General features: G+C 43.6%; 1 protein-coding gene across 20 annotated transcripts in view; it reads right to left on the bottom strand.

Annotated features, from left to right (window-relative positions):
- NRCAM (neuronal cell adhesion molecule) overlaps positions 1–13,615 on the bottom strand; it is a 263,101-nt gene that overhangs the window by 30,500 nt on the left and 218,986 nt on the right. For 7 of the 20 annotated variants that reach the window (XM_088457816.1, XM_088457845.1, XM_088457860.1 and 4 more), the window contains 2 exons: positions 12,965–13,084; positions 7,289–7,465 (listed from right to left, as the gene is read on the bottom strand). In XM_088457816.1, the coding sequence (XP_088313942.1) occupies positions 7,289–7,465; positions 12,965–13,084 (297 nt within the window). Of the gene's footprint in view, positions 1–6,403; positions 6,440–7,279; positions 7,466–12,964; positions 13,085–13,615 lie in introns of all 20 variants that reach the window. The other 13 variants (XM_088457770.1, XM_088457830.1, XM_088457799.1 and 10 more) reach the window with 3 other exon arrangements.

Below are 13,615 nucleotides of genomic sequence, written 5' to 3'. Positions count from 1 at the left end.
ACAGCACGGCAGATCTGAAGATGTGATGTACGACGAGCGAGGACGCACATTGGCATCGTAATAGTGAGTGGACACTCAGGATTTGGCCATATTTTACTTTATTTGTCGTCACGATTCGTCGTAATCAGCCAAATCGCGTAAAATATCGTTATGTGTGTGTGGGCAGCTTTAGTCTCTTTCTTTACTAACTATACTAAACTAAATGTAAACTCATATCTAGGTTTTTTTTTAAACATTTTTACTTTAAATTCTCAATAGACAAAATCAAATCCTTGGAGCTTGTTTACAATTTACACAGGAAATCACTTTGGTTAAGCATTGAATGCACCCTCTGCCATTCCATTATTTCACTCTTGTGCTGCTAATACCCCTTTCAAACATACGACCCGGGAAATTTCCTGCTCAGACCCGGGAATTTATCCTGTGCAAAATCCCGGGTATTTGGTAGAGACCCCCCTTTCACACTACACGTCTACCTGGGAAATTCCCAGGTAGACCCCTTTCAGACAAGAGCAGGGTTTTTTAGATTTAGAGCTGATTTGAGTGGTGCCAGGCCCTGATCACGCATAACTACGGGCCTGATTCAGCGCTCGCAAGTGGGTCGATGTTGCCCTAATGCGCATGCGCACGACGGAGGGTGCTCCGTCGTGCGCATGCGCGAGACCCGTATGGTGATTGACAGCATGCCCCCTTTGGTGGGCGTGCCGGGGGCGTGGCTGCCCAGACGGAGGCGTTCCCTACCGTCTGGGGCCCGCCCCACTGACATCACTAGTGATGTCAGTGGGAGTGCTTTTGGCTCTGATAGAGCCAAAAGCTCTCCGGGCTTGCGGCAGACGAGACCCTACCGCAAGGGTCTCGTCGCAAGCCCGATGGTCGCGATGGTCTTGACCATTGCGACCATCTTTTGGCCGCTCGCATAAGCTGTGGGTGGTCACCCACAGCTATGCGAGCAGCCAGGAGGCCGCTCCAATAATAGGTAGGACGGCCCTGATTCAGAGCGAGCGCTCTTGTCAGAGCGTCCGGCTCTGAATCAGGCCCTATGTGCCCCCTGTGACTGGCATGCTGTGTATGTGGGGGTGCACATCACATGAAACACTTCCCAACATGTCCCCAAACTACCTCCCATGGGTTCCCTGGCAGCTCGCCCCCATCCCCAGGCCTCTGGCTGGGCTGCCCCTGGACATAAGGCTCCTGCCTGGCACTGATCACGGGCACCGAGAAGGGCAGAGCAGCGGCCGAGGTGCCAGGGCCGGACAGGCCGGGTACGGGTGCACAAAGAGTAGTCACCCAGCCGGTCATCCTAATGTACAGCATCCACTATATTTGTGGCAGCAGCAGCGTCCCACCCAGCCCTCCCCGCCTCTCACCTCTACAGTGGCTTGGGCAGGCAGAACCCCCAGCGGGGCAGCATCTCACCCCGTCACTAGATGCTATGCCCGGGAAATAGGGGGGTGGTGAGCGGCAGCACTGAGTGTCCTGTAGGACGCTCTGCGCTGCCAACTGAAAGCAGCAGCGCTGAAAGCAGGGGCAGAACTATGGGAGACAATGGAGGTGTCTGCCGCCGGCTCCAGCTCCGAAGGGGCACCTCCTCCATTGTCCACAACATATTCACCCCACTTAGGGCTGTAACTATGTACCCGGAGTGTGCAGTCACGGCCACCCAATACATGGCACCTCTTCCTGGCACCTGAGAAGCCACCATACACTAGCGGAGAGCTCCAAGTCAGATGATCAGCTGCTGCCTTCGTCTATCTTTAGCCTGTCTGCATGCGAATTGCTACGGTTGTAACGGGGGGGGGGGACCAAATTATAACTTGCCTCCGGGCGTCTGGGATGAACTTACGCCACTGGCTGAATGTCCGTGCTGCCATCTCAAAGCAGCAGCGCTGAGCGTCCTATAGGACGCTCTGCGCTGCCAACTCAATGTAAAAGCTGCTTGGTGCAGCCCCGGAATAGTAAATTCCCGGGTAGCACCATTCAGACATAAGCAGGGTAATTTCCCGGGACTTAAGTCCCGGGAAATTCCCCGGTCGATTGAAGGGTTCGGCTACCCGGGACCATGTCCCGGGTAGGTACCTTTCAGACATACACGGCAACCCGGGAATTTGGCAGAGGCAGGCCAAATTCCTGAGATTGTCAGTATGTCTGAAAGGGGTAGAAATGACTACACCCTACCTCAGCCCAACTATTCCTGTCAATTATGTAAATGTTTGTTCCTCCGTAAACAAACACAACTTACTCTATAATCAATGCATTTCAGCATTTGGTACAATGGGCCTGATTCAGCAAGGATCGCGAATGCTAAAGCATATGGAGACGGTTGATTGTTGCGTACTGTGCATGCACATGCTTTGCGTGAATGCCTCACTGCGATCAGGACTGCAATCGCAGTGAGTATGCAGACCCATCACGGAGTGATTGACAGGAAATACTGTTTGTGGGTGGTGACGGAAGGGTGGTCGGAGAAACACAAGCGTGCCAGTGCGTTTGAACGCAGTTGCAGGGGCGTGCATAAATTAGCCCAGAGCCGGCCCTAACGAATTCGGTGCCCCCAGCAGATAATCCCACCACCAAGTTTAGCGCTTATACGCGGACACCAAAAATAACACATTGGTGATTGACTTTTGCACACACACACATTATATATCTATCTATTTATCTTTATATATATATATATATATATATTTATACATACAAACAAATATCTGCATGTGTAAACATACAGATCAGTTATGTAAATATATGTATGTATGCCTGCTGGCGCACAAGGGGGGGCAGTTGCATTGGGATGGTGTAAAACACAGGACAGAGGTAGATAAAAATTATCTGTATCCCATCGTAACCAAGTATTCAAAATCCTGTGTTTGCCACTGGTTTAGTGTCTATTCAATGCAATAAAATATTACTATGGTATACATCTAATCAGTGTAATGTATACCAAATGCCCCATGAATTGTTCAATAAAAGTCCTAATTAATACATGGAAAAATCTTGATTGACTCCTTCTTGATTGTGAGTATTCTCCAATGACAGCAAGGGTGGCCTATGTCCCAATGAACAGATACCTAGGTCTATGTGATGGTAGACCATATGAAGAAAGCACAATGAACAGAAACCTCTGGTTAGGTATTAGACAATAATATTTAATAGGCCACAAATGACAGATGTATCAGGCCTGTAACTAGAGGTGTGCGGATGCACAGAGCGCAGGGCCATCCCACGGCGTATGCTTCTGGTTGCGGCAGTGCTGCCTGTAGCTTCCCGCAGACACTACAGGCAGGCACCCTGCCATAATTACAGCTGCCTGCTCCAGCTTCAAATGCCGGTGGTCCCGCCCCTTAATGCCTGACTTCATGACATCACGCGCTAAAGGGGGCAGGACTGGCACAGGATGCTCAGAGCCCTGGTTACAGCTCTGAGAAGTATACACAACAAAAACAAATCCATACCAACAAACAATTTACAGATATATACTCTTGATTGATTGAAGCACACGGGGTGCTTAATCCAATAACTAGATATCATATACTGGTCACTGCAAAGTTAATAAAGCTGATGGACATATATGTCTCTAAACTCCAATTCAGTTAGTGTGAGTTACAAACTGAAACTGGAGAATATTCATATTTAAGATGGAGTGAAAAAAGATTTTAAATTTCTTAATTTGGACTTTTATTGAACAATTCATGGAGCATTTGGTATAGATTACAGCGTATACTGCCAATCTGCCTCTGATTGGAGGCACCATAACAAAGGCAAAGTTTTAGGAAATCTCCTACATATAGTTATCAAGAGAGTGCAACCACCAAAAGGGGAACATTTATTATCAGTTATATATCAGTACTCCAATAAATATTCTGCTATTGATGGTTTCACATGACCCTTCACTTTCACTATATATATATCATATATCTATATATATATCTATATATATATATAAATATATCTATATATATATATATAGATATATATATATATATATATATATATATATCTAGATATATATCTATATATATAGACAGAAGAAACTGGCACACGGAGTCGACAAATAATGTCAAAAACGATGTAATAAATCTAATGTTTTCGGGGTCACAGCCCCGTCCTCAGGACAATTACATGTATGTAATTGTCCTGAGGACGGGGCTGTGACCCCGAAAACGTTAGATTTATTACATCGTTTTTGACATTATTTGTCGACTCCGTGTGCCAGTTTCTTCTGTCTATTGGTCTACTTCTCTGTGCACCGGAGCAGGTTGTTTATTTGAATTGAGTGCCGGCAAATTGGAGGAGAACTGTATATATATATATATCAGCTGCTGAGATGAATATACAGGGAACACTACAGAATAAGCAGGTACACCCTGACCCTGGACTCTGCAAAACACCATCAGTCACACTGGAATTTATACAAATCAGACACTTTGTAGTTGGCCCAGAGAGCAAGTAAAAAAACTATTCAGGCAACAGACAGCTTAAAAAAACGTACCTCCTTCTTTTCCTTCTCTGTCTTCCTGCTCAAGCATTTCTCCGTTTTTCTCACTCTTTCTTCTGCCCCCTCTGTGCTCTTCGAAGCTGCAGGGCGCAGGCTGACTGGGAGATCCGACGTTCAGACACATGACCCTGATGTTGCTGTGTCTGAATCACTCCCTGACGTACAGCAAGCAGAGCCGAGTGATGCAGGGAGCTCAGGGTCACAGTCTCTCCGGCTCCCACTTCCAGCTTCTGTCAGAATTATCTGATCAGAAGCTGCAGGGGGGGAGAGATTAAGAACCTGATCACTCTGCATCACAGATCGAATCCATCGCCGCTGCCCACACTAAATAAAAGTCCATCCATCCGAAATGGCTTATTGGATAATTATATCCAGCTTCAGTGGTGCCCCCCCTGCTCAGATGCTGCCCTAGGCATTTGCTTATTCTGCCTATGCCTAGGACCGGCTCTGAATTAGCCACTGTGATGGCATACGCAGCTTGAGCTCTCAGTGCGTGCAGGAAAGTTAGCAATTTAGTGGTAGGGTCACACCTGCCTTAAATGTGCGAGTGGCTCCATGTTACTGATGTTTTGGCTGGATTGCAACGTATTACGGATGTGCGAGAGGGAAAGTGGGCGTCTGCATGTTGTCCGTGCGAGTGCTTTGCTATTGCACATATTATAATACCTTCTCAACAGAACTGCGGGCACGATTGCAGCCGTGACTGCATTAGCGATCCTTGCTGAATCAGGCCCAATACCCAACATGGGAAACATAAGGGTAAAGATATTATGTTTTACTATAATGGCAGAAATGGATGAACACAGATCAATAGTTACTGGTATATTGATTGTTGAGTCGATGGGTCCCTCCACCATACAATTACACCAGCCACACTTTCCCGCCTTCCCTCCCCTCAGACTGCTGCAGTGGCAGAGACGGGACAGACCAACTAAAATTATTATATATGATATGTGTCCAAAAGTTTTATTTCGAAGATTTCCAAATGAGTAACAAGCTGAGTAACATAACACTGCTGACACATCACCATTGGTATTTGTTCTATTTTATAATACATTGGTTTTTTTTTTATGTAAATTCATATTTTTTACTGTATGTCCAATTGCATAGCATACTGTAATTTCAATGTGTACAATATGTGTTTATTAGACCATTTGTGAAGCTTCAGTTTTCATCTGTGCTGAAACTATTTGTATAATTCTGCATCATTTTGATCACCCTTTGCAGTATGTGGAAGTTACTGAACTGTTTACTTACAAAGTGTTGTGCCCTACAAGAAAGGGAATAACTAGTCCACTGGAATGAAAGATATCAGTTTGGGTTAATGACAACGTATGTCTTGTGGCTTCAGCTGTTATGGAACTCCAAATACAAGTATCACCTGCCAGTGCCAGAGATTGTCAGTTCATACTTTGACAATAATAAAGCTCACTTTATTGTAGAGGTTTACAGGTATAAGATGAATGGATAAATAATGATTGCAGGCAATGTGAGCCCATGTTTTGCTTACCATCTACAATACAATGCAATCTTAAATTCACCACTGGCTGTTAGAATGTATGCACCATGCCATTACACTTTGTGATCTATTATTTAGGCTTCAGGCTAGATCTTATTTGAAGAATACAGCTGTACAGTAAACAGGTTTCAACAATTACAAAATAAAAACAAACGTGAGAATGTTGTTTCAATAACTTTTAGGATTAAGTCACCAGAACACTGACAGCTTCTGCAACTCAAATGACACATTTATATGTCAAGGAACTGTATCTAAACATACCACACATACAGATAAAGGGTAAATTAAAAATAAGCATCTGGAAAATTACTTATTTTTAATACATCTGCCATTTTAACATTGTGACGGCAAGCTGTGACAAGCTGAGGAAAGCATGCAACATTTCGTTTTACCTTTGCCTGCACCCACAGCGGGTGGGGGAATACCAGCTTTAAATAGAAACAGAGGCACACTGAATAAATTAGATACAATACATGATGTACACACACACACTCTAGTGTAAGATATTATGTGATTGAAATTACATTTTTTATACGGTCAATTCCCAAAACAACACTTAAATGTGAACATTAATTTTTTCTGAAACTTTTACTGACTTGCAATTCTCGGGAACATGATAGCACTTAAGACATTGAGATGTATTCATAAAGTAATTCCTATGGTTGCATTTACCTGTTGTATGATTAATTATTCAGTGTTGTACACTCAACTCAAATGGCCAAGTGAGACACATAAAGCAGATGTCCACTCAGACATCTGCCCAAAGCCATCACCACATACCCACAAAGAACAAATGAGGAATTATCATTACTGCAACACTATCACTTTTTCCAATAGAACAGAGGAGTCCACTAATTACTTGAATGACCAATGTGTGTTTTCCCAATATGATCAAGAGGAAGGATTCACTCTTACTACAGTATGTAAAAGCTGGCTTAGAAAAAGGATCACCATGGCAAATTTCTAGTACTTTTGGGGCTTGTGTGGGGGCATGGCCACATCCCATTGTGAATAACAGGCACACTGTGACAACAAAATGCTAGAGGGGGCATGGTCACATCATCTTGGTGGCGTGGCTGCAGCTCAATGGCTGGCCCTCCATTCTTGATGTACTTGGTACATGTAGCAGCCATTGTTTCTGAGAAAATTTAAAATCAATTCTAAAGAATACGAAGTCTAGAAAGTTTGAAACAGATACATCAAAATGTACTTTAAATGACATGCACATTAATGTGAAGGGAAGAGAGAATGGCTATACAGGTACATACCCATCTTACCTTCATCCATAGCAGTTATAGCTTCCTGAGTGCTTTGGCTTCCAGGTCCCATCGCAGTGTGCGCATAAAAGTAAAACTTGTACCTCGTGTTTTGGTTTAAGTTTTTTAAAACATAACTTGACTCGTTTGCAGGGACTGTAATTTCAACTGGTGGGCCTAGTTCATGTGTGGCATTTACTAGAATGAGAAACAGCTAATTAATAGGGATTACTGCTCTTAACACGTTCGGTCACATCACACAAAGATACATTACCTTTAAAAACATAACTAAGATAAAACGTAAAACGTAAGTATATGTATGTCACTGGATCAGAATTGCTTCGATCCAAGTGTTACAATTACACTATGTAACAATTTTATTTTTATTTTGTTTGTCCTTGTTATTGAAATGTTATTGTTTTGTTTGTCCTTGAAATGTTATTTCCTAACTGCCTATGCCCCAAGAGTATAGAAAATGCCAATTATTCCCCACAAACTATGCTTTTGTGACCTGGTAAGAGATATTTTGAAGTGTTCTTATTTTCCAGGACATTTCTGATACTTCAGTGTGGTTGCAACGCAGGGGCTGCAGAGCATCCAACTCTGCCAGAGGGGAGCCCAATAACACTGACTGTACCTCCAAATGCTGCTTCATATTGCCGGGAATGATAAGCTCACCGGGGATCAGTTGGGTGTATATCACAGCCACCACCAGGACAGAGCATTCAGCCACATCCCTGCTGTATCAGCCCACCCCCTCGGACTCCTGTGACACTGTTAGGTGCCCGCCCACCAGATTCCTGAGTTACTGTCAGCTGCCCACCCAACAGACTTGTGTGTCACTGTCAGTTAGCCAATGGCAGCTGACAGTAAATTACTAGATGTAACTTTTAGAACTTTCTAGTAATATAAACTACTTTAGTATAAACATCGGGACCTTAAGCACCCCCATCCAGTTTACCTCCAGTTTCCAAATTGGATACATAAATGCATTTGTCAGAGATGGCATCAAGAGGCTGCAAGCACCCGGCAGATGCATTTTGCTATGTCTGCGACCAATTTATCAATACAAGAGCAAAAAAGTACTCAATCCAAGCATCTCTTGCTTGGATTGTGAGGCGTACAAAGCATATTTTGTCATGTCTGTCAGGATAAAAGACAAACCCTGGGCACCTCATTTCGCCTACGAGTACTGCAAAAGAACTCTGGAAGGTAAGATTGAGTACTGCAAAAGAACTCTGGAAGGTAAGATGGACAATATTACTTTCTGCTTTCAAATGTTATTCTATTTATGTTTCTAATTTTAAAATGTTCTTTTGCAGGATGATACAGAGGAGAAAGGAGATCCATGCAGTTCGCTATCCCACGAATTTGGAGGGTAAACACTGATCACTCAAGCAACTGTTACTTCTACATTGTGGACACTGTCAGACGTCGGACTGACAAGAATGCACATGCTATCATGTATCCGGATCTTACTTCATTCACTGACCCAGTGCCACACTGCCCATAGCTCCCCATGCCCACACTTACGGAGAGAGCAGCCATCTTCATGCAACAGCAGTTCACAGAATGAAACAGATGTTGCAGATCCAGAGTCTACAACTGAGGAGATAAACCCATACTACCCCAACCAAAACAACCTCAACTACTTGATCAGAGATCTTGGTATCAAGCAGTGAAACTTGTTGGATGCTAGTGTGCAAGTCACACATCAGTGGAAAGGTCATCAAACATTTTCATGCTTTTTTGAAGGTCAACATGGCCTCTGTTTCTGCCACAATATGATTGGTCTGTTTAATGCAATTGGTATCGCTTGAAACCCAAGCGAGTGATGCCTCTTCATTGACAGATTATCAAAGAGCCTCAAAGTTGTGCTGCTCCATAACGGGAACAAGTACCCATCTCTTCCTCTGGCTCACTTGGTGCACCGCAAAAAGAAATACAACAGCATGAAGACCTTGCTAGAAGTCTTGAAATATGAGAGGTCATTGGAGACTTCAAAAGGGTGGGATTCCTAATGGGTCACCAAGTCGGTTTTTTCAAGTTTCACTGCTGTCTTTCCCTTTGGGGCAGCATGGACACCAAGGTGCACTACAACAGATGACACTGGCCACAGCTGACAGAGTTCTGTGTGGGGACAAATAACGTCAAGTGGGAGCCACTAGTGGACTCCAGGAAGGTGCTGATGCCTCCACTACACATCAAATTGAGCCTTATGAAATAATTTGTTAGAGCTCTAGATAAGGATGCGGCAGCCTTCAAGTACCTTCAAGACTTCTTCCCTAAGCTACCTGAGGCAAAGATCAAAGCCAGTATTTTTGTGGGACCACAGATTAAGAAGATCCTGCAATGCAAGGAATTCCCAAAGATGCTCGCTCAGAAGGAGGAAGCTGCTTGGACCAGCTTTAATGCAGTGGTTTGGGGCTTCCTGGGCAATCACAAGGCTGAAAACTACTTGGAATTGGTCAAGAACTTCGGCATTATGAGATGCAGGATGTCCCTTAATGTCCATATTCTTGATGCTCATCTTGAAAAATTCAAGGCGAACATAAGAGCGTACTCAGAGCAAGGCGAGTGCTTCCACCAGGATATCCTGGAGTTCGAATGCCGCTACCAAGGACAGTCAGAGAACATGATGGGAGACTACATTTGGGGGCTGATTCATGAAAGTGATGTACTGTATAATCGTAAATCTCGAAAAGCTACTCACTTCTAATTCTTGTTTATCATATAATCATATTTTGATCGTGATCATCAAATTAGTGAAATCTAACATGTTGGATTTCACCAATCCTATAACCGGACATCGCAGGAACGCAGGATCGTGGCAATCCATCACAGATGCCTTTACTCATAATTGAATTGCCACTTTAGTCCTTTATAATATTCCTGAAAATACTTGCAATATTTACATACCTACTTTAGGTGAGAGATGAGCATTAAGAAACAAAATATTTTCTCTACTTGTGATCAAATGTGTTTTTTAACTTAATGCAAATCCTTAAAAAAATAAATCTACTGTGTTATTTAGTACGTTGTGGGTTATAAATTATATTGCCTAATGCTGCTATCTATACTATATTCCATTCAGAGAGCTGTTAGATAGCCCTGAGTTGTTATAATGCAGATTCAATCTTTGCTGTGAATCTCCTTTCACGTGGATGAATGAACCACTTCTAAACATTTCACAGTGGGTCTTTTTCAGAGTCAGTCACAAGTGTAAGATGAGACATTTATCTGTCTCAACTTGTGATTTTTGCTTATTTTCTGTTTCACTTCTGACTAGCGACTCTGCGACTAGGATGGTGAGTGCGAGACTGGCATGGGCATGTATTCACGTAATCTGGGTGTGTAGTCTCAAGTTAAGACAAACATGACCACTGAAAACTCTGAAACGCAGCCTCCTGAAGAAGTCTGACTTGCGTCAGCTTTGTCCCTGGTGTAAGTGTGCAGTTGATAGTGATGACTGACCCCAATTGGTTGCAAATGTGAAGCACACACCCATTTATCCAAATGGATGGAAACAACCAGAGCAGGGTTTAAAAAGAAAATTTACTCTGTACGGATTCCTCATTTCCAGAAATAAAGAATGATTCATGCACAATTGGGGAAGAGGAAGCATGAACATTTATTTATAAGTGATGAAATGAACATAAACAAATAAATAATAGTTGCATCTGCTTCAGGGGCGTAACTAGGTATTTGAAGGCCCCATAGAAAAAGTTAGTAAAGGCCCCCATGTACCACCCAATGGTGAAAAATGTACTGTATATAACACATGTAACGTTGAAACGGAAGATGGGCTCCCTAAGCTCTGGGCCCCATAGAAGCTGCACCCCTTGCACCTATGGTAGTTATGCCAATGATCTGCTTCACAGAGCAATTCAGATGCTCCAAGCCATTAACTTAAAAAAGTTCCAAGTGTGCTGTGATTTTTACCATTTTATGTCAGTGAAGTCACAATCCGGACTCATCTCAGCCGGGTACAACAAAGGAAGGGGGATTGCAGCTTGAGATTAGCAGATGCATCTGGCATTTGTACAGACAGCATTTTATACTGTTTACCTTATCTTTGAAACATCTCATGGAAAGGCTGTTAAGTGTATATTAAAGGCTTCCTCACCTTAAAATAGCGCAGCATGATATATTAAATTATATAGTATATTACACACTATATCCACACAGTGAGGGAGGAACATTCGAGCAAAAGAAGAGAAAATCTTTTCTCTCTTGTGGCTCATCTCTCCCTCATAAACCAGGTGTGCTTATTGTACACATATATATCTGCATGTATTTTGGGGATATTAGTAAGTACACACTGGGGACCTCATTCAGACCCGGTCGCAAGCGCTGTGCGCTTGCAACCGCGTTGTTGTTTTGGTCCTGTGCGCAGCGGCCGCACTACGTGTGCGCAAGCCCCGAAGCGAGAGAGGAACTCTCTCGCTCCGGAGCTCACTACAAAAGGGCCGGCTGTCGATGTTGATCGACAGCTCGGCCCGTTTTGTAGGCGGGGCGGGGGGGGTGGCTACACAAACGGAGGCGTTTGCCGTTTTGTTGGCGGCCGCACTGACATCAGCAGTGATGTCAGTGGAGAGCTTCCTGCTCGATCACTAAAAAAAATGAAGCGGCCGCCCTCATTCAGAGAGAGCAATCGCTTCTTGCGACCGCCTCTGAATGAGGGCCTGGGTCTGATTCTGAGGCAGACACTTATGAGGCTGCTGCTCTATACGGCCATATCATATATCAGCCCGTGTACGCGGAACATTCATGTGTCTGCAGGTGGAACACCATCCTGCCCACTGACTTTCGATCCGCAATCACAACGGTCATCATTAGTATCTGGGGCATGCACCAACTCCATGTTAGCTGCAAATGATCAGTCAGACACAGGCGTCCTATCTCTGGGCACATGCTACTGAGCTTGGCTTACACTATCATGCCACACCCACTAGATGGTTCTGTGCGCCTGCATGGTCGATGCCCAGTTACTGCCCACAAATGTCCATTTCACGGAAGAAGTGGTCCAATCACTCTGTATGCACATGCCTTCTCTGTCAATGTGTGTATGACTGATCCAGCGCATGTGCAGTACGCTGGAAGTTGACAGAAATGCATCCACAAACCAAACTTTCACCCGACTCAGAAAACAATATTTATTGTTCCGTTGTGGGGATGATCGGAGCTGGAGGGTCCAGTCACTAAGACATCTCTGGGGAAGTTTAGGAGCTTCCACTAATGGTCTATGGATTAGAATGTGTTTCTGGTTTTATCATTTTATTTATAAATATTTTAAAGACTATTCTAGTCATTTGTCATCTGTCTATGACCGGCTTGATCTCCGTGGCTTCCTCAAAGATGACATCTCTGCAGGATAGACACGTGGTACACTGTGCTACAAAGAGCAATTACACATAGGATCCATTTTGCATATATACAGATGCGCCCAATTACACTGTGGCTGATTGCGCCACAAACGTGTGCATGCATCGGGCCATGCGATTCCCTGCACCTGCATACGCTATGCTATGGCGCGCACTGCGATCGCACCATGCATTCCTATGGGGGCCAGTCCGCATACACAGTGCGTGTATCCGCTCGCAGGCGCACATCTCGCGCTATGCGTAGCGCAATTCGGCAGTTGGGCATATCTGTAATAACCCCCCTCAAAAAAAAAACCACATGCACTAGACTTACTTGACTGGTACTTCAGAGTATATTGTGTCAAGACCCCATTTGGATGTACAGGTGGGCTCCATGTCAAAGTTAATGAATCAGGAGTTTGATGAGAAATATGTAAAAAAGCCATACTGGGAACTGTAAAACAAAATTGTACACAGCAAATGTCATCTCTAATAGTGATCCTGTATATGGCACTTTTACACAAATTTTGACCATGACATACTGTAAGACATAATCTATCCTATGAAAAGAAGAATTCATTAAACTTGACAACATCAATATCTAATTACCAGGATAGAACTGCTTATACAGCCATGGTCAAATGTTTTGAGAATGACACAACTATTAGTTTTCACAAAGTTTGCTGCTTCAGTGTTTTTTGTTTTTTTTTCATCATTAAATTTTTATTGAATATATAGAAAAACATATTATATGGGTACAGAAAAAAGAATAGGAAAGAACAAAAACATGAAATGGGGGAATAAGGAAGACAGGTCATCCATAACATCAGTAAACAAACAATCCAAGAATAACAACATATAATAATCAATTGTCTGAATCTACCATCAGATTTTCATTTAAATTGAAATGCGGGGAGAGTGTCTGAGGAGTAGCGTGTGCAGGGGGGGGGGGGGGGGGGGGGGCACCTTTACCCTAAGTAACACA

This window comes from Taudactylus pleione, unplaced genomic scaffold (assembly GCF_031769625.1).
Source record: "Taudactylus pleione unplaced genomic scaffold, aTauple2 ptg000041l, whole genome shotgun sequence".
Lineage (NCBI taxonomy): Eukaryota > Metazoa > Chordata > Amphibia > Anura > Myobatrachidae > Taudactylus > Taudactylus pleione.
The sequence above is the reverse complement of the archived record's forward strand: the minus strand, read 5'-3'. Positions and strand labels throughout refer to the sequence as shown.